We start from the raw sequence: 22,247 nt of genomic DNA on the forward strand, positions 1-22,247 counted from the left end.
ATTTAGTTTTTTGTTTTTTTTTTTTGTTTGTTTACGTAGACCAAAAATAAAACTGGCTGTTTCTCCTTTGTCTCTGCCATCCGTCCAACCTGGCTCATTGTATTTGGGAGCTGTGTCTGTGATGTTTGCAGGCAAAGCCATGTCATGTGTCCTTTTTGTGTGCCTGTAAATAGCCTTTAGAATACAGAAATTATAAGCACAAGTGACTGCCAACTTTCCAGGCATTACATCAAAAAAAAAAAAAGCACATACACACAACTGTTTGGAGCAGACTAGCAATGAGATTCTCGCCTCTGAAAAACACTAAACAATTTTAGACAGAGAGTAATGTGACCAATAGTCAACTTCTAGAACCTAGGAGAAATGGAAAAGACGTATCAATCTTAAAAAGTTTAAGAAATTGTGCGTGTGAAATGATGAAGATTTCTGTGTGAGAAACTTTCTAGACTTGTGAAAAAAAATCTATGAAGAAAATCATGTTTCTTATATTCTCAAAAGTACATAGTATTAATATATGTACAAGCATATGTGATGAGACTATGTCATCGCCTCATTAAGGAGCACAGTTGGGCCCATTCAGTTGGATCACACTTTGTTTATGATTCCAGAAAATTTATAGGGTTATTCTTTTTTTAACCATTGGAAATCCTTTGAAGTCAAGATATCAACTAAAGCATAACAAATCACCCATCTTAACGGCTGTAATTTCAGTTGATAACAATGATACAAGAACTTAGTAAGTACAGAGACTTTGAAAATGCCGGGGCACAGTTACTTCCAAAAGGCATCAGCCAAACAATGGAGATAAATGAATGTTCTCCCCATCTCCCAAAATCATCATTTCCAAAGAAACAGCCAGTTTTAACCCCCTTTAGTGCTGTGCATGTGATGTCATTTCGGCATTTGAAAACACAACTTAATTTCAGTAGAGCAAAACATCACTTATGTTTGCATGAATGACATTCAAGCTGGTTCCATCTGAGGATACATACTCTGAGTTTCCATTTCACCCACACTGCCACAGCAGCACATAAAAGCGGTCAGTCTAATCATGCCAGGAAGCAGCACAGACACAGCATAGCAGGAGTCTTCCCCATTCAAAGAACTCAGTCTGATAATCTGCCTCCACCAGCCAATGGCAACCAAGACCAAAGCCAGCTAGCCCTCAGGAAGGTGATGTCTGATGGACCAGTCAAGCCAGAAGGAGGTGAGCAGAAAGGCGCTATTCAAAGTACACAGCGAGAACATCCCCCAGATTTAAGGCCTTCATCTTTTAATTTTTAGAAATTGTCTGATGAAGTATGTTTATCCACTTTTTAATGTGCTTTTGTGGGCATGGCATTTCAGGACTTCATCATCACCGTGTAAGTCCCAAGATCAGTTTCATAATATATTGATTATAGTGATTTGTATTTTTCTATGCACTGAGCATCTTTTGACTTTTGTTGGGAAATAGATTAACAGTATTCATATTGCAGAATGGAATGCATGCTACTAACCTAATCTGTTCAAGCATGACTATCAATATGTTGCATTGTGATAAAAATTTAAACCACTCACAATTTGAATTAGCATACCAGTTGGAATGTAGATAAGCTTTTGTTGAATATTATTTTAAGTGTAACTTTTTAAAAAATTCAGTGAATTTTGGAAATTCCTAGAGGAAAGTAAAGGAAAAATGTTAATGCATTCATTCACCTTTACGTGGTAACAGTTCTCTCTTGATCCTACAAACACATTTTCCATTCATGTTTCCGTAGTTGTCAAGTGTATCAGTTATGTTGGGCATGTGAATATACAAGTGCCTGTGTAATAAATAAAGTATATTTATTTCATTCATAACCTGCTGGGTTCTGAGCGATTGTTATATGATACAGTTTAAAATGAGTGTGTCAGTTTTTGCTTTCTCATTTGATTCCTTGCAATAGAGAATTCAGAGTTTCTGCTTCGTTGCTAGTGAGAGCTATAATGATAGCATATTGGGTTGCAGGACAAAGTTTCATGTTGGAAACATTATAAGATAGATGGGGAATTGTTACCAAATAAACATACCAGAGCTTACATAAACATGTAAATAAATGATGGGGTTCGGCTATTCTAGTCAATGCTTCCACTCTTTCTTTCTCCCACGTCTGATTAACTTCACAATCTGCTCAGCTTTCTGGATAGAGGAAGACCTGGACTTGATTCCACAGGCTCTGTTAGGAAGGAAAGCCAAGTTAATATCCGTTCCTAACTTGACCTCAACATTTGTAAGATTTTCCCCAAGAAAGAATGCCACTCACTGACAGTTACAGGGAACCAGGGTGATTATTAAATGATCTTCATTGTAATCAAAAACATATATCAAAGAAAGGTTTAAAAAAAAATAAGTTATCTGTCCTTAAGTCCCTTCCAGCCTTAAAACACTTGATTTTATTATTCTGTACTTCCCACAAAACTAAAATTAGGCCTCATACTTTTCTTTTTGCATTTCTTTTTATTCTCAGAAAACTTAAAAATTGTATATTCCTTTGTCCCAACTAATCAATATTTAGGAGCAGTGGAAGATTTGTGTGGCAGTACAAAGGACTTGAACTATGATATTTCTTGAATTAGCAGGGATTTAAGGAAACAGCTTAAATATTAAAAGATAATCCTGAATATACATTTATTCAACCCAGTTTATAGATTATCACCAAAGGACAATTTCCCATTTCTAGTTAGCCTTACTAGTACCTTCCAAGAGTACTTACAATTCCACCTCTCGCCTTTTCTTAATCAAAAAAATAAGTCAATTGATTTCTTACTTCATTTTCTTACTGCAAATATTTCATAATTACAAATGTCACAGTCGTCAAATGCTTCCCTTATTTCATTCCATTTTTAATTATCTTGATGTAAGTATTTCTATATGATACTTTGTCTGAGGTTTTTTTAGATATGGGTTTTAAAATTTTTAGCAAAACGTGTTTCTCTTTCTTTGAATAATGCTCGAATGAATATTCTCCTATATTTGCAGTAGTTCTTCACGTAAAAAGTGCTTCATCACCCATTTTCTCATTTTATCACGCCTAGTAGATGAGGGATTCATTGCAGATATTCTCATTTCTGTTTTCTGAGTGAGCCGTTGGAGAGTCAGGGGGCGACATAACTGATAAAGAGCACTTTGGCTAGAAATTGTCAGAATCGGCAGTCTAACCCTGGTCTTATAACTGTGCCTAAGCTTTTGCTTTTTAAATACATTGGCTCCTTTGTAATCCACTCTCCTGATTTCACTAAAAACCATGGTCATTTGCTTATTTTCTATTTACACTCAAGTCCTTACCAGTGATTAGAGGTTGCTAGAAATGATGGCGGAATACAATTTAGACTTGCTTACCTACTTGATCCTCTTTTCTGAAGGCTGATAATTAAGCTGCCACCAACCAGGAAAATAAAACCTTCTCACTGCACAAGCCGAGTGCAGCAGTAAGCAGTCTCTGCAGAGGAGGCTGTGTGCACATCTGTAGTCATTTCTATCAAGGATGGCGAAATTGTCCCTAAAGAGCTTTTCACATATTTTTTGTGAGCTTCTCAGCAGATTTCTGCTTGAAGTAGCATAAAATATGGGTCAAGTATGAACTACAGAGTGAGCCAGGAGGAACTTTTTCTCTCCCTCCGGGGTTTAGTTGCATGCTAGGAAACCTGAAAGGAAGGACTAGACAGATTGTGCCAGCTCATCCTGATACCTAAACAACTCTCTGTTTGTATTTAGAAATCCCTGGAGATGTTTTTTTTCCAAGCCAGTTGGTTTGGTTGAATACAGGCCTGGCCATTTTAGAAGGTAACACCAACCTGGGAAGAGAGTTTTAAAAATAGGTTGTTTTTTAAAACCATACCAAAACTAAAACAAAAATTCTTAAAACCTTGAAAATTAACTTTAGTTTCTATTGAATATATTACATTGTAGGGATATTTTTTAATTCCTGAGCTATTTTTGTGTGATGCTGAGATTTTTAAGTGAGCTTGAAGTTTAGAAACACTGATAAAGGATGGGTAGAAATATCTCTCCACCTTGGGCAGTAAGAACTGCTGGGACAGCTTGGAGACGCTAGCTGAGAAGAGAAATCATTGACTGAGTTGTGTGAGGGAACTGTGATTGAGGGTCCCTTGCTGTGGCTGAATTCAGGAGAAAAGCCTGAAGCTACTTCCACAGACCGCTGCTGGAAACTCCACTTTCCATAAGGCTCCTTTGCAGTACCTGTCAAATAAGAGTTTCCTTTCCTTGTTGCCATGGTGAACTCTGACTAAGCCACCTCTCTTTGAGACCTGCGCCCTCGGGCGAGTGGTAGTGGGCGGCTGGGTTGGGAAACAGGGTGGGCGCTGGGAGTGGAGGGAAGTGTTGGTTACAAGGGCAGCAGCCGATCAGTGGTCCATTCGGTTCTGGCCAGAAGTAGATGGTCACTTTTGGTCAGAAGGAATTTGGCATTCTGTGTTTCTGGAAAGGAAAGGGTCCTAAAGGAAAGTGAAGATCAGAAAAGAAATCAGAATGAGATCATTTGGAGGTGAAATCATCTGGAATGTATGCAAGAGGTTAATAAAAACAGACTTTATATTCTTCAGTTTACTTTGTTTGTGCAAAAATAAGAAAGAAAGGCAGAAGAGAAGAGCTTTAAAAATAAAACTTGGGATAGTATAAAGTGAAAAGAAAACAAACTGTGCTGATATGAACACAGCAAGTAAGTAGCCAATAGCAATCGAAGAGAATCAAATTGGATTTCAGCTTTCAAATTTTTCGGCCTATTTCTCTTGGGGCAAGGGTTTTCTTTTGATGTTGTTTGTGAAAATCAAAATGTTCTTCTAAAGCTTTGTGTTTTTTAAGAGTTTTCCGTATTTTCTTAGAATGATTGATTATGCATTTTCAAAACTCTATAATCATTTAACATTATTGCCAGAAACATCTCTGCTGTACATGCAGAGTCACAGACAGTAAATATATAGCTCTGATCATATGACGCTGCCTCTTGTGGATGGACCTTCCTTACCAAAGGTGATTCACTGACCTGTCATCATTGGATACTTTTGCCTTTTTCTGGTAGCAACCATGAGTTCATCAAGCCATCCATGTAAAGAATTACTGGTTCATACCGAGGACTTACATATTCATTTCATCTGACATGAATAGTAAGACCTACTGGCCTAAGTATCAAACTTGGCTTCAGCATTGTGGTGCCTTTGTCACATGATCTAACCATGGGCCTGTTTGATTGAGCAGGACTATTAACATATGATCCAAGAAGAGAAAGGCCTAATTTTTAACATGCCAAAGTCCCTTAAATGCTATTTATGACATGTCTTTTAACAAAGTTAACCTAAGTTTTTTTTTTTTTTAGCACATCCTCACTTTTATTATAAATGGGTGGTTTTTTTTTTTTTTTTTACAATTTTTACTGACACTCAGTAACCATGCAAAGTTGTGTACAACATTCATCTGTCTATATATCTATATGTGTCTATATCTATCTATATATCAACTCATGGTAGAAAACCATAGCTAGGGAACCTCGCCGACTTACCCGCATACAAAATGATCTTGTTTACAGTATTCTGTTGACAGTGCCAATAAATGATAAAGAAATTAACGCGTCACGATGTAACGGATGACCCTATGCCCAATTCCATGAATTCAATCTGTTTCCTGTGTTCATCAGTATTCTTAAATTCCAGCCCATTACGGCTGTCCTGGTCGGGCCACCCAGTCATTTCGAGGCCACAGATTCCCACCTGGTGGTCCAGGCGCTCTGATGTTCACAGTGGGCACTCGGGACATTCTTTCGAGAATGCACGTTGATTACCCCCTTACCCCAGCCCTTTGGTGGCTCCATCACTGTGTGGCAGGCCCAGCCTGGCTCAGAAGGCCCTCTGGATCTGTGCCCTGCCTTCTTCTTTGGCCTGGTCTCCAGGCTCTTCCCGTCTCCCCGTCTTTGTAATATAGTCATGCTGAACGCCACAGACCTGCCTGCCTCACCCAGCCTTCAGCTGGCTGTTCTCTTGGTCTGGAATGTCTTCTACCTCTCCTCTGAGTCATTGGAGCCGTTCTCACTCAACCATGAAGTTGAAATTCAGGGGCCTAACTTCCACCATGCCTCGGGCCTGTCTTTTTCACAAACAGCATCCTCCTGTATCCTGGTCCTTAGACGGGCCCATGGCAGATGAGCTGAGGACCACACCTTGTCCACCCCTGACACGTGGTATACCTTGGATGAACCTAAGTTTTTAAAATGCAAATTATTTTACTTTAGGTTTGAGCAAATTTATTTTCAAAAAGGTAATTTATCAAATTACCAGCAGAGAACAGGACCCTGAGGAAATGAGACAGGCAAGTAAATGCTGATGGAGGAAAGAAATGAGAAGCATGGAGCATAAAAAGGCTAATGGGAACACAGTACAAGATCCTGAACAGAGGGTACAATCAGAGCTTGGGGCTGGGAACGTATTACCCGGGTAGGTAGGAGGCGTCGTGGAACCAGGGGAGAGGCAGAGGAATGCCAAAGGCACTAGGTAGCTACTTACCAATGTTGCCTAATTCCAGATATCTATCCATGAATTACTTGATACTTGATTTTTTTTCCACTTTTCATCTGAGTATATTATATAAAACATGATATTCCACCCATTCTTGTTATGCAAGATAATCTTTGGGGAGGAGAGGGAAATGAGGATGGGATAGGGGGAAGGAATCTTTACATATAATGAGTCAGACTGTAAAAAGTAGCCTTTTTTATTTTATTACTTTGTTGAATGTGTAAATATATATTTCAGTTATTGAGGTACCAAATAAACACTTTTGGATATTAAATGAAAACATATCAGCAATATTTGATTAGGGTACTGAGGTTTTTACATGCATAATTAGGAATAATGTAGATATAACCATAGCTTTATACCTCAATGTGTTTTAAAATACTGAAAAATAAGTTAGTTGATAATTTGAACAGAAACAAATCAAAATAATATTACAAATCAATCAAGAACAGATAAACTTTTAAGAAGAAAATGTTTGATGAAAGTTAGGAGGTAGGTGTCTATTTTTAAACATGAGAAAGACAATAGAATAAATTTTGCTTTATTCTAAACACAGAAGCAAAATCAACTTTTTCTCATTGAGAGATTTCAAACTAAAAACTGCATTTTTTTAATTTCTTGCAGGTAATTTTTTTTTTCAGAGTTCTTATAGCTTTTATTTTTATTTAAAAATTTTTGAAGTATAATTAATTTACAATGTTATGTTAGTTTCTGGTATACAGCAAAGTTATTCAGTTACACACACAGGTCATATCTGACTATGTGAAATGAGCTTGGAATCTAAAGAGGGAGAGAAAGTGTATTTTTTTAACACTGAACAAGTCAAATTTCTTTCTGTATAGCAATATATATATTCTTTCTATACTTTTAATTTGTTGTGAAGCATTGTCATTGCTACTGACATTTCTTAAATAGCTACTTTGGCTCCATCCAACTATTAATGTACAAGAAAATGAAGAGACTTTATGTAGAGGAAATCCATCTGGGGAAGAATTTGCAGTATTTTATGCCTGCCAAATTTCATTATTTACTCTGAGTTTCTGTGTAACATAAAGTAGATTTTTAAAAAAAGAAACAAAACTAGAAGAGACAAGCAAATTTTTATGACCTTATTCCTCTAAAGCTGTGAAGTTCTGAGTGAACAAACTCTGCAAAAGTTTAGAGAAATTAAAAGGATGAAATATCAATAATAATAAATCTTTTCAAATAAGGTGATACAACTTGATGTTTTTTAGTATAGAAAGTAAAATTAAAAATCACCATAGAATGATTGTCATGTGTATACTGGTTTAAGATGATTGTTGAAGAAGGCTTGTGCTAACTGCTTTGTTTCTTTCATTTTCACAGTTCATACTTCATTTGCATCACTGTAGATCTAGACCAGTAATTCTCAAAGTGTGTCCATTGATCACTAGATATTCCAGAGATCTTTTCAGGACTCTACAAGATCAAAAAATTCTTAAGACTATTAAGATGTTACTTGCCTTTTTCACTCTCATTCTTTTTGTAATATGCATGAACTTTTCCTACATTTCTATGACAAGACACAATATCAATGCGTTGATGGCTAATGGAAAATGTATTTCTCAATTGTTTATGTTAAACTTTTCTTAATTTTGAATATGATAAATATTGATAGATATAACTCACATAAAACAGAGTTCTTTGAGAAATTCAGTTATGTTTAAGAATGTAAAAGTGATCTTGAGACCAAAATGTTTAAGAGCCACTGCTCTATACATGGGCATAATCCTGATTTTTCCAATGGTCAAGAAAGAAGGATAATTAGAAGTTTCTCACAAGATATAATTATCATATTTGTCTCTTAAGTTTTCTATGCCTTATATCTCTTATAGTGCATTTCAGAACCCTTACTTTCCGTGCTCATTAATGTTAATTTATAATTTAAGATTGACTATTTTTTATTTTATCTTAATTAATTTACTGGGCATGATTTAGATTAAATTATGATTATATATGCCCATATAATTTTGAAGTTTGACTGATAAGTTGTCTATCAACTTTAATCAAGTTGTTTCTAGATTAAGATAGAGTCAGAGTATTGTAAAGGTAAATACATTTTATTTTGTGTCCTTATTTTGATAAACTTATTGGAAAAAATCATTTATAAGTTGTTTCTTTTATCTTCTATTGTATCATCTATATCAGTAGTTCTACACATTGAAAATTAATTTGGGGCATTAAATAACAATAGAAACATTGAAGATAATCACTTTGATTCAAATTTAAGTAAAACTTGAGTTTCCTAACCCTTACCTAATCCTTAACCCTTAAGGATATAATTCAGTTTTTTTTTTAAAATAATTAAATCTAAAAAGGGAATTCTGAAAATATATATTTATCATTTATAGAAAATATTATCTGGGTTACTCAGATTTGTTGCTCATCATTTATTCTCATTCATACACACACTTTTTTTTAAATTAATAGCATGTTTCAGAAACTCTTCAAAGTGTTAGTGATTTTTAGTGAACACAATAGATAAAAATCACTGTCCCATGAATCTCCCATTGGAGTAATATTTATTGAATAACCAATTAAAGATATGTGGGAGAATTTTAAGAATGACAAAAGCATGAGTTTTCTCTATCTTAAATTGAAGAACAATGCAGTTAGTCAATTTAAGTTTATATGTAACCAGACAATAGTAATTGTAGAAATAAATATCTGGAAATAGAATATTGTTTTGTTCTGGTCTGGTACTCTCTCATGATCTTTACAGTTTCCTGCTTCCCCGGTGGCACTAGTGGTAAAGAACCCACCTGCCAATGCAGGAGAAGTAAGAGACACAGGTTCGATCCCTGGGTTAGGAAGATCCCCTGGAGGAGGAAATGGCAACCCACTCCAGTATTTTTGCCTGGAGAATCCCATGGACAGAGGAGCCTGGCAGGCTATAGTCCACAGGGTCACAAAAAGTCAGGCGTGACTGAAGCAACTTAACACACAACCAACTATAGGAAGAGAGAAAACAATCTATTTGGAGAAGGTAGGAATATTAAGGGAATTAATTAAAGACTTTAGATTCCATGGGACTGGACATGTAGTTATCAGATAGTTGTCCAGATCCCTCTTTATGGCCACTGACTATATTTGAATGATCGTGAAAAATAATGCTGAGGGTTTGTTGTAGCATTAGCCATATAAATCAGTATGCTATTATTAATTTCTATTTGTTTGTACTGGAAATGTCTTCTTTGGGCAGGATTTTTATATAAATCAAAATATTTGGATTCTATTTAAGAATAACATCCTTGTTATCCAAGTATTCATGATCTTAGTGATCAGTTTCAGGATTATGAAGAACATTTTTCAAAAGTGACCATGTAATTACTTTTGCAAGCAAACTGCAAGAGAGAGGATATTTAAGTTTCAAAAGAGAATATTGTAAAATAGAGTTGCCCTTGAAAAATTGATGCCCTTGAATATTTTTTCTTTCATATATGATTCTCCTTGCTATGAATCTTTTAAAGATTTGTATTGTGTTATTTAAGGGTAAAGATCTTAATTGTGTTAGCATTTTTTAGCACAAAAACTTGGTCCTTGATAAATTCGGTGTCAATTTTGTTTGGACATAGCTGGAATTATAAACTAAATTTATTTAAGATAAGATGAATTAACTTTAATGATGTTTTAATCAAACATTTATCCATTACTTAATCTGAAATTTTGATCCACATTTAAACTTTAAGTAGTTTCTTCCAAAACATGTTCTTAACCAAAAACACCTTTAGAAAGTAAGACACACTAAAAGGCAACATTATAGCATAAATACAGGAACAATAGTCCACTGAACCATATGGAGAGGGAAGAGTGCAAGCAGGATTAAAAGCTTTAGTATCTTTCTGAAGAAAGAACAGAGGAATCACATCATCTCCCTGTCTGAAAGAAGCTACTATGTAAATAATACGGAATATTTTAAGGGACGTATTTTGATTTTTATAAGCTTGTTATAACTTTCTGGTATATGCATACATATATATTTCTGAAGGACCAAACCCAGTGTTAGTGTTAATTTTATCTTCAGCAACCCTGAGAGAGAAGTAATAAAATCACCAATAATTTTTCATTTAGAAAATATTGCAGTGACATCCTTCCACTGCCCTTATCCAAGAGTTTACAAATGACCAATATAGAAATTAGAGGTGTCTATTTTAAATGCTTTTATTTGTGAAAACTTATAATTTGGAGGTAACAAATGTAAATAATTACAGTTTGGAGGTTACAAATACAGATAATTGTATTGAAGCCACCTATGCCGTTTTTCTTGGAGAAGGCAATAGCACCCCACTCCAGTACTCTTGCCTGGAAAATCCCATGGACGGAGGAGCCTGGAAGGCTGCAGTCCATGGGGTCGCTAAGAGTCAGACACGACTGAGCGACTTCACTTTGACTTTTCACTTTCATGCACTGGAGAAGGAAATGGCAACCCACTCCAGTGTTCTTGCCTGGAGAATCCCAGGGATGGGGGAGCCTGGTGAGCTGCCGTCTATGGGGTCGCACAGAGTCAGACATGACTGAAGCGACTTAGCAGCAGCAGCAGCAGTAGCATGCCGTTTTTCTAGTGTCTTCTTTTAAATTTTCCCTAATTGGATAATGAATATATTGAAGTAAAGCAGGAAAAAAGCATATTACATTTCTAAGTCCTTATAAGATGCAATATCTCTTCTTAAATTAATACTCCTGGATGGTAGTAAAACCTAAAGATGTTACTGGACATAATTCAAGGGAAAACCTACCAATAATGCTGGTAACAGTGGAAATTAAAATCTGACATTTGGTCTCCATCCAAATCCAATCAGCAAATGTGATAAAGCTGCAAGATCTCTTTGGTAAAAATAACACAAAAGCAACAGTAATAATAGATAGATAAATAGAGTGAAAGGTGAAGGAGATAAAGTAGAAAAGGTCACTAATGTAAATATAATACTAGCTAAAGAACAACAAAGAAAATGCATGCTATAAGTATATAATTTCAGCAATAGGCAGTTATTTCAGTTCCATCATTATACTATTGAAATAAAAGAATTATTGATTGATTTATCTTAATTCCAAACAATTGATCCTAAAGCCCTATATACTGTATCTATGAAGATAATATACTACATATAGGAATATAATAATAATATATATAATAGGAAATTATAGGCTTACCTACATAATAAATTATTCCTGAAGTATTTAGAAACACCTTTGAGCTAGACCAGGGATTTAAAATCAGTGAAAGAATAGCACAGGCTTAATACACTCCAAGCACTGAATTCTATAATAGACAACCCTTAATTTGAGAAATTCAGTATTATAGAAAACTGGATGAGCACTTTCATTAATTTTGATTAGTCTTGATTCTCTTTCATTAATGAATGTGTGACCTGGAAAAAGTCACTTAAACTTTAAACTTTAAAAAAAAAAGGGGGAGGGTCTTAGTTTTTCTATAAACAAGATGATGGTTCTGGAACTAGTTAACTTTAGAGTCCATGATTGTGCAATTATAAAGTCATCCACAATTTTGATCTGACACTTTGAACATGGTGCTGCCATCGTGTGGTAGGTACAGTGATAGTTCTGCATTTTTTAAAAGATGTGTATATAGTAGAGGGGAAAATCAACAGAGCAAGCAATTGAAGACAGATGGGCAGTCAAAGAGACACTACCCTATTTAATAAAGGTTAGCCACAGAGGAGCAATCAAACAGAATGATGTCTGACCATCCAGCAGCCACAGAAAGTGAAGAGGTCAGAGAATAATTCAAAACAGACTGAATTGCCTCACAGAAGATAAAATTAATTTACCTGAAATGCCCCCTCAATAAATGAGTCCCAAAATGATTAAACATGCTAGTATTTATTCTTCTAGACTTAGCAGCAGCAGCAGTGTATATAGAAACCCTCTCTCTAGAAGTAGACTTATACCATCACATATTTATTTGATACACTCTTTTTTCTAGTTGGCTTTTGCAAATACAAGTAAAAATTCAAAAAGAAAATAGGCCTCCCAAAATGTAATTCATTAAGAAGATGGCTCCAAAAACGTTTTTCTTAGTAAAAAAGTCTCAAACGAATGTAAAATAAATATTTTCATATGTAACACACAGATGTATAATATATGATTTCTGAAATTCTGTTAAAGAGTTGGAAGAATGAAGAAGAGATTTTTTTAATTGTTAATTTTGAAATCACAAAATTATGAAAAATCATATTTAGTTTTACTGTTTTCAAGTATTATTTTCTACAAGAAATGTAGAGAGACATTATACTGAAATATAAACCAGAGCTTACCTCCTGTCTGTACACCAAGGGTTGTAGTCAGCTTAAGGTCACCCTCTAGTACCTCCCATGCAATGTTACCATATGTATTGTTCTTTCACTCCAGTTTAGAAATATATATAAGTATGTATATATATGTCTGTGTATATATATAATATTCATGGTCTGTTATGAATTCACAAGGCTATGCTCTCCCATGTTTCATGTGTTATCATTAAATATTTCTTTTAATCAAACCAGTTTGGGGGTATTTGGGATGACAAAACATCTGATCAAGTGATCACATTTTTCTATGCAGTATGACAGATTAAAGTTGAATCTCTGATTTTAAAAGTTAACCAAAAAAAAAAAATAGATTACCCAAAGTTTCATTGACAAAGAATATTGGGTAAATATATATATATATATATATATATATACACATATACATACATACTGTGGTGTTTCTGATATTTTTGATTTGTATCAACACAGAACTAGATTTTTAAAAAGTGAGAAATCCTCTATATCACTCAGATATTTTAAGTTGTTTGGTTAAAGGAAAGAATTATTAATATAATTATCATTATTATAATTTTTACTATCAATTTATTAAATATTGCTTCAGCATAGTTCCAGGATTAAGCTTTTTAGAAGGCTACCATGGAACAAACATAGGTTCTGCTTCCAATAACCACATGAATCTAACAACTACAATTAAATATAGAAAGTGATTATTGCTGTAAAATGTATACAAATTATGTGCTGTGAGAGTCTAGATATAGGAGAGTTCACTTCTGATTATAAAGATGAGGGAAATGTATGAAACAGGTTCTATCTGAACTGAGCCTTTCCAGATGAGTATCATTTAGATAGAGAAAATGACAGGGTCAGAGGAAGGTATAACAAAATTGGAAAGAAATTTGGCTAGAGCTCAGGAGAAGAGAAACCAAATCATAGAGATTCAAAGTGATTGGTCTGAATGGGCTTCAATGAAGAGTATACAAAGGAAAGTCATGGGAGGTACGTGTGGAAAACAACAGACAATAAAGTAAATGAAACAGATTTGAGAATGAAAATTAAAGAATTTCACTGAAATCATGAGATTTCTTGAAATTATAATCTGGCCTCTAATAGAAAGTCCTTAAAGCACTTTATTCATTGCTTTTAGGACTTAACTGTTGGAGGTTTACAGAAATACAGATTTAGTTCAGTTTAATATAATTGATGGTTTCTTCTGTGGGAGCTGATTCAATTAAAGAAAATTAGTAAATAGATGTGTTGTTTCAAGTAACTGAAAAGGAACTATTAAAATATTTGGACGTTTAGCACCAGCTCATCAAAACTGCATTCTATATTTTTAACCTCATTTTATGCAATATAGATATAGACCTGTACAAGGAAGATATATTCTGCATTATAATCGAATTCATTTTCAGAAACTAAATGTCAAGCTATCTCTATGTATCAGGTTAAGAAAAAAATACAGTCATGCACAGATATTTTATTAAATAATGCCAAACATATAGATTCATTTGAGTTATTCACCTAAATACCCAAAATTTCTTTAGATTTAACTTTACATGTAATTTCATTTTACAAAGGTGGACTTAGACTTATTCTTAAATTTGTATATGTTCCCTATATTTAGTTTTCTTTGTTTAAATATTACTGGTTTGCATTTAAAATATTGGCAATACTTTAATAGGTTTTCCACATGAAATTTCCATTTGCCTAGGCAATATGAAAAACTGTTTCCTTATATTTATTTCTAGCCTTTTTCCTTTCCTATGATTATATTGTTTTACATTCTGTTCACATTTCTCAAATATCCCAGAAGAGGACTAGAGCTAGAAACCGCATCAGGTAAAAATCAAAGTTTGCCAGAGAAAAGATTAGATATTTTGAAATGTAATAATAAGCCATCATCGGGTATTTTGATGTATTGTGAGATTTGTGAGATTGCTCAGGGATTAAAAAAAAGTTTTAAATTAATAAATTTATTTTAAAAATAATGTCTATTAATTAAGGTTTGTCTTTGAAAATAATATATTGAGATTTTCCAGTTGATGAAATAACTTTGTTACATTCAGTATCATACTAAAAATATTAACAATCTAGTTAGTTAAATCATCTATTGACAATCAAAAAGTGTGATAGCTTTTCCTTGTTTATAATCCGTTGACTTGTCTGACTCACTATGCAGTTTATTATACAGTTTAATCCATTTTATTGTGTTCATAATTTTATGTCATATTACCTTTGCATTTTATAACTTTATCTTTTTAAAAAGTCTTTAACACATTAGTTAGATTTCTTCTACATAAGTCAAAGAGAATATTAAGCAAGCATTATGATTATTATTCTTTTCCTGGAAATCTAGTCCTATGTGTTACTCTTAATTCACTGGTGGCTGGTTACTTAACAGGATTCAGGAACTTTTCTAACTAGCTATTCCCAATTTAATACACACCTGCCATACAACTGACTAATTATCAAATATTTCTTCCTTTTCTATTCTGGAAAAAGAATCCTACTATCACTAAAATAGATGGTATGAACATTTCTGGTGGCTTTAGAGAAACTGGTTGTTCAGAAATGGAAAGGAAGAAGTGGGAAAAAAACTTAAAACCTTTGAAAGACTTGATCATAGCTTATCTGATAGAGTTTCCTGCCCTCAAATGATTTCCTTCACAGCATCTATGTTTTCTGTTTTTTGGCGGGGGTATACTGCTTAAAGCACTGCCAGATTGCCACTGTACTTTTGTACATTTCTTTAAGAAAAATGTTGATAATATAAGATCATTAAAAGATTATCAACTCTACCAAGTGGTGTGGATCCATCCAACTGCTTAAGAAACTCCTGACTAAACAGTAGAAGAGTACTTATGGAGGAGAGAGAATCTAAATAGTTTTGCAGCTTAAAGTACATCTAAAATTAGAAGAGAATCAAGGTGAATTCATTGTCAGGGACCAGATACTCCCACTTGCTCTGGTCATAGCAGTGCTATGGTCCACAGTGTGTGTCCCCTTAGTCGGGTTTGTGCTTTGTCTTCATGTCTCTTTTAAACGGTATTTTTCCCCCATAGCAGTAAGTTGAATTGGTGTATCACTATGCAGTTACAGGAGAAGGCAATGGCACCCCACTGCCAGTACTCTTGCCTGGAAAATCCCATGGGCAGAGGAGCCTGGTAGGCTGCAGTCCATGGGGTCGCACAGAGTCAGACACGACTGAAGCGACTTAGCAACAGTAGCAGCAGATACTCTCAAAGACTGGGAAACAGCCATTGATGATAAAGCCCTGAAGAAGAGGTCTGACGGGTATAGCAAAGAAAAGCACAGTACAAAGTGTGGGTTACTGTATTCCAGCTTTATCTCCCTCCTGATTACCATCATCTTATGAGGGAGGCTTTATTGACTCCATTATTTTCAAATGAGGAAACAGACTTCCTAGAGTTACTTCAGCAGGATTGGGAATTCAAAACCATATTCTGTGAGATCAAAGCTCACACTCACTCCTAAAACTCTGACCACACAGCAGAAGAAAAACGATAGTTTCAAAAATCTGCCTAGAGCATCTCCCCAACCCCCACAAAAAAGAGGAAACTCTTTGTTACTCTTCATTTCTTTGGCATCAAAATTTCCTCCCAAATTTCTAATCTAGAACTCTGCTAACATTACCATTCACTTATTGCATAATTTATAATACAGATTCATAATTCTTCTATGGGAATATGCATTCTTATGTTCAAAATCAAACTCATGGGTTATTTAAAACAACTCCCACTCATAAACTAGCACATGACTAAGGGGAAATAAATATCTTCAAATTTTAAAACCTGCTGGAGGCAGTTGGTAGAGCTACATACAAACAAGTCCAGAATTTTTAATCATTTCCTGAAATGATCTATTCTATTTTGCACCTTGACTTCTTAAATTATTGGTTATTAATATGGAAAATATTAAAGCAATCTTCATGTATTCTATCACTTCTATCTACCCAAGTCTTCCTAAAGTCTTTTCTCTATGAAATAGCCACAATTCTTATTTGCTTGCCATATTATTATTGTAATACAGTACAAATAAATCACAACAAATAATAATATTTAACTCAGTCTAAAAATCTGATGGTTTATCCCTAGAAGTGATTTTGTTTTTCTTTTTTGTCCAACAAAAACAATCAAAGGCTTTTAGTGTTGCCACTGAAAGTTATTGGTTAAAGAAAAGAGAATGAAAGGCAGGTTAAGAAATGCAGAGTTTTTGCCAGAGCTGTTTCTTTATAATGTAAATGAAGAAAAACGTTTAAGTTGCATTTGGAGATCAGTTGGAGTTTCATTGATTGACTGTGGCGTTGACTCTTCCCACACCATGCAGCCAAGCCCACCAATCACCGGCCTGCAGAAAGCTCCGTGTCCACTGGCTCCTCGGGCAGCAGCTTTGGCAGTGGGTATAGCGTGGACAGTGAAGGAAGCAGCAGCACTGCAGGGGAGACTAATCTATTTCCTATTCCAAGGATGTAAGTCACTTTCTTTTTATTCCACTACAAAGTTAACAGCATCATGAGTAAGCTTTTCTTACCAATGAAAAGGAAATAACTAGGTAATTATCCAAGTTTGAGTCAGTGTCTCTGAAGCACTTCCACTCTTTGCGCCAATAGAAAAATAGACTATTCAAGAAAGACTGGATTACTTTAGTGAATTCTAAGGATGAATGCTGGTCACTACCAGGACTACTTAATCAGTACATTCAATATTTAATAGAAAACACTGCTAAAATAATAACTTAGATGTCCAAGGGGTCACAAAGAGTCGGACATGACTGAGTGACTGAACTGGACTGAACTGATGCTGGAGGAAGTTCAGCAGCAGTAGTATGCGGATGCTTTAATCATATAATGTATAGATTAATTTATTTTGAATCAGGAGACATTTAAATATATATAAAGAGCTCATATATTTGAAATAGAAACACATTGGACTACTAATAACTTTTCAACTATAAATTCTTCTACCATTAAAATGGAGTATTTTGAAGTGGAACCATATTTTCTAGAACTAGTAATAAGCTGTATATAGGTCCCCAAATAGATACTCTTGGAATAAAGTTCATTTATAAAATGTTAAGCCTCGAGAAAATCATATTGCAAATAAAATGCAAAACTAGAGCAGATTGTATTTAGAATGTGTTAGAATGGTTTTAGTCATATTGGTGGCAAAATTTAGTAGCATCCAAGATAAATATGTTATCTCTATTCCAATATCAAAATCTAAACTCCCTGACTTTCTCCAATAACTAGTTAAGTTTTCAAAAATGCCATTGGGCCACAGCTCCAGGATCTAGGCCAGCGTGAATCTAGCCCACTGCCTGGTTTTGTAAGGTGTGGGAAGAACTAAAAATGGCTTTTGCATTTTTAAATGTTTCCCAAAAGCCCAGAAGAATAGCATTTTGTGATACATGATAATTGTGTGAATTTGAAATTTGTGTCCATATGTTAATTTTCATTGGAATATGGCCCCACCAGCTTGCTTATGTGTTACCTAATATTGTCTGTGCTCTGGGGCAGAATTGTGTGATTGCAGCAGAGACCATTCAAAGACTTTATTATCTGGCCCTTTACAGAGTGAGTTTGTGAACCACTGGCCTGGGCCCTTATTAAATTTTCTCTGTTGAGTGAAATCTTTTTACTTCTCTTTGTTTTAATGTCAAGGTTTTTTCAAATCTTTCCTTTTGATCCCCAGAAGAGCTCTAATATTTAGATGATGGCTCAAGTTTATAAAAGTAAAATAATAGGGTAAAATAGATTTGTACAGTGGAAAAATATGTTTATTTTGTGATTTTCAGGATGTGTTTTTCCTACTTGACTCAGTATTGGATTATCTATCCATCTACTTGTTTAAGATGTAGGTTGTGGATTCAATGGACTTATTTGTATTTAATCAGTTCATTTTTATTGGCAATGATTTCTAAAAGGGGTACGATCTCGTAAGTCCGCACATGGATGATCCAATCTAACAAGAGAATTTCTGCAAAGTCATTGCATTCCTGTCTCCAAGCTGTGAATATCATATGTCAGTAAAGGTTTTGCACCACACATGACCTCCAATTTATCTGTACCTTTCAAGATATATAATTTAACACTGATGACAAAATTATAACTTCAGAGCATAAACTACATTATTTCCTCAATATCTGGATGTCTAAAATGGATTGTTTTTTTTTACTTACAGACCACATTTCAATTTTCTTTCCCCATTTTCCTGTTTCTTTTGTAAATCAAAAGCTTTTAAAAGTGCCTAGGAAGCTATTGTTTTGCCATATGAGCACAAAGGAAGTTCTTTTTTCTAAAGCATTACAGGAGATATATAAGAATCAGTATTTGGTGGTTCTTTTATCTCCCTTTGTATCTAACACAATTATTGCTTGGGCTAGAGTAAATGTTCAATAACTACTTGGTGATTGTTTAACAAATAAACATTATCATTTGTGCAGTCAGAATGTTCTGAACTGAAGGTTATTTATTGGGAATTCAAAACAATTGCATCCTTTATATGACCAACAGTTATATTTCCTTTGTACTCCATTTAGCTTTCGCAGTGCTGCAAGTTTTCTGTATAATCTTAGAAATGCACCTAATATATATTTTGGCTAAATACCAAATCTTAAAATCAGTTTTCAATAAAAGTACTGCAGCAGAATAGCATCATTAAAATATTAAATCTAAACCTTAAGGCCAAATAAAAAATTACCCAAAAAATTCTTGTTACAATTACTAAAATTATACTTATTTTGTTAAAGTCTGGCATAGAATAGAATAGTAATTTTTTAGCACTCTAATCTACTAGATTAGCACTGCTAAAATGTTTCTCACTTTCAACTGAGTATGGCTCAATAACAGGTTGTGTTTTGGCTAGCTCTACTAATATAGGGTACTGCTAAAGGTAAGATTGCTACTATTAGGCTTTCTCCCTGGGTAATAGTAGCAGATACAGCAAAGTTAATTTTTTTAACTTATCAACTCTTTGTTGTGATCTCACTGAAGTAAGTACACAAGCTGAAGTTTTGTACATTGCTTAATCAAGACTTTTGTCCATATTCAGATGCAGACATATATATATATATATATATATAATTTCTAACATTTCTAACTTTATCCTGCACAATATCAATTAATAAAAATATGTGCTTAAAACTTTGCCCTAGCATTGTTATATTGGAACAATATAATGGCTTTCAAGGTAAAATAATTGTTGAATTTACATCAGTTCCTCTTTCATTATGTACAGAACCACTTCAGTAAAATGATAAGAGGATCTTTAGAGCAATTTTCAAGTAAGATAAAATTGGATTCTTAAGACATAAGTATGGTTACATTTTTGCTGGCTGGGCAAATTAAATATTTTTGTGAGAATAAAAATGAATTGTTAGTAAATACTGCCGTGTTAGAATTATTGTCTGGAAAGTATAATATCAAGACATTTCTTTGATCAAGCACCTTTTTTTAAAACACTTAAACCTTTTTAGTCCGTCTTTTTAGAACATCTTATATAACTACATATAAGGGCAATTTCAGAATCTTTTGTATGCCATGTAACTTTTTCTGTGAAGGAATAAGAAGTGCCTATAGTCTTTTGGCAGTTACATTATCAATATTCTGAACTCACAGGGCTCAAAGTCTCCTGAGTTTTTCATCTGTTTGACCTTCCAAGAAGTTGAAGGCCAAAACTAAAAATGGTTTGCAGCCATTGGCTGAGTTCTAAAGCCATTATGTATGTAACTACCTATCAGCACTTTATATATATTGAATATTATGCTGTTTCAGTCACTGTGCTAAGCAGTTATATACATTTTCCACGTGATTTTCTCATAACCAAAGGGTAACTCGTGCTACTATCCTTAAATTACAAAAGAAGAAATAGTCTTCACAAAATAAAGTAGATTTACCTTAAATGACAGCATAAAGTAGTAGAGCCAGAAGTAGAGACCAAGCAGGATGACTTCAAAAGCCAATAAGCTACACTCAGGAAGGATCTGAAAGAAATAAACATCCATATTATTTCAATATTATTTTAAGTTTTTCAATTCAAAATTTCCCTTCTCACCAAAAGATCTATACAACTCATCATAACAAAGTATAGATCTAAAAAACCCTCCTTCTTGAGTTAAAAATGGTAAGAAAAAAAAAAATCCCCATTCCAAAACAAAATTAGAAGATTTCATGATGGTCTGATCTTTGATAAATGAATCCATGAATAGAACACTGAATTTTGAGGTACAGTGTTTAGCCTAAATAGGAATAATGAACAAATATCTACTTCAAAATTAACATGATGGGAATCCATTTATTATGTTTATATTTGCCATTCAAGTAATTTGTTGCAGGTCTGAATATATAATGTCACATTCTATTTTTTCAAACTTAGACTTCACATTTGCATTTAAGATCATAATTTAAGTATATAAACTTTTATTTCCTTTCTAAACAGAGGAAAGATGGGACAGAATGGGCAAGAGCCTATAAAACAGACAGGAGTAGGCATTGGACTAGCAGACACTGAAGGTAAGTTAAAATTTACTATCCTGGATTTTGGTTGAATCTGTATGCTATACAGATTTGTTTGTTTGTATGTTTTTGTTTTAATATTAATGTTGACTTCTAAGTACTACTTATTGAACAAGTCAACTTATTATGAGTTCTGATTTTTTTTAAATCTGTTTTCCTCTTAGTCATTTTTTCTAGTAATGTTTCATCTTCTGTACAGCACTGACTTATAAATTTTAATCCTAGCATGAGATTAATTCAGTGTCCGAATATAAGATCAATCAAAGGTTCTGAAATTCTGATCTAAGTTGTAGTGGAAAATAGTAATTTTTGTGAACTATTTCTGCTAATGAATGATTGAATGCCCATAGTTTAAGTAAGTGCACAATGTAAAGAGCAGATAAGCACCATGTATGGCACATGACTAATATTCTTTAAATTGTAGCTATTATTAAATTAGAAGTGGATATAAGACAAAGCCATTTAGGTCCGATCAAAAAGAGTGATACTCCTCAAGATAAAATATGCACTTCTTGGGAGAGCTTATGCAAGACTACTTTAAAGATTTAGATCAAATCAGTTAGACTTTCCAGTTGTACTGGTGTTTCCCCAGTTTACCTTGAAAACTTATAATACACTCAAAAGAGACAATTTGGCCCTTTGCCACATTTCTTAAATTTCTAATTGTGTTATTCTTTGCTGGTGGGTATCCATGTACATTACATATAATGACTGACATGACCCATTTATTCTCCTAAACCAGATGTTCACAAACTTTAGCAGGAGGCGTTAGGATCTCAACTCTGTATGAGGCTTCATTTGCCTGGCTGCGTGCATTTAAAGAACAAATAACCCTAATAAATTACTTATTCTCTTAAGTATCTTTGGAAGCCTGAATT

At 34.0% G+C, this 22,247-nt stretch overlaps 1 protein-coding gene across 1 annotated transcript in view; it reads left to right on the top strand.

Moving 5' to 3' along the window:
* PCLO (piccolo presynaptic cytomatrix protein) overlaps positions 1 to 22,247 on the top strand; it is a 392,120-nt gene that overhangs the window by 335,253 nt on the left and 34,620 nt on the right. Inside the window, exons 21-22 of the mRNA XM_024991035.2 lie at positions 17,184 to 17,325; positions 21,293 to 21,366. Of these exons, the coding sequence (XP_024846803.1) occupies positions 17,184 to 17,325; positions 21,293 to 21,366 (216 nt within the window). The remainder of the gene's footprint in view (positions 1 to 17,183; positions 17,326 to 21,292; positions 21,367 to 22,247) is intronic.

The sequence above is a fragment of the Bos taurus genome, chromosome 4, assembly GCF_002263795.3.
Source record: "Bos taurus isolate L1 Dominette 01449 registration number 42190680 breed Hereford chromosome 4, ARS-UCD2.0, whole genome shotgun sequence".
NCBI classification, from domain to species: domain Eukaryota; kingdom Metazoa; phylum Chordata; class Mammalia; order Artiodactyla; family Bovidae; genus Bos; species Bos taurus.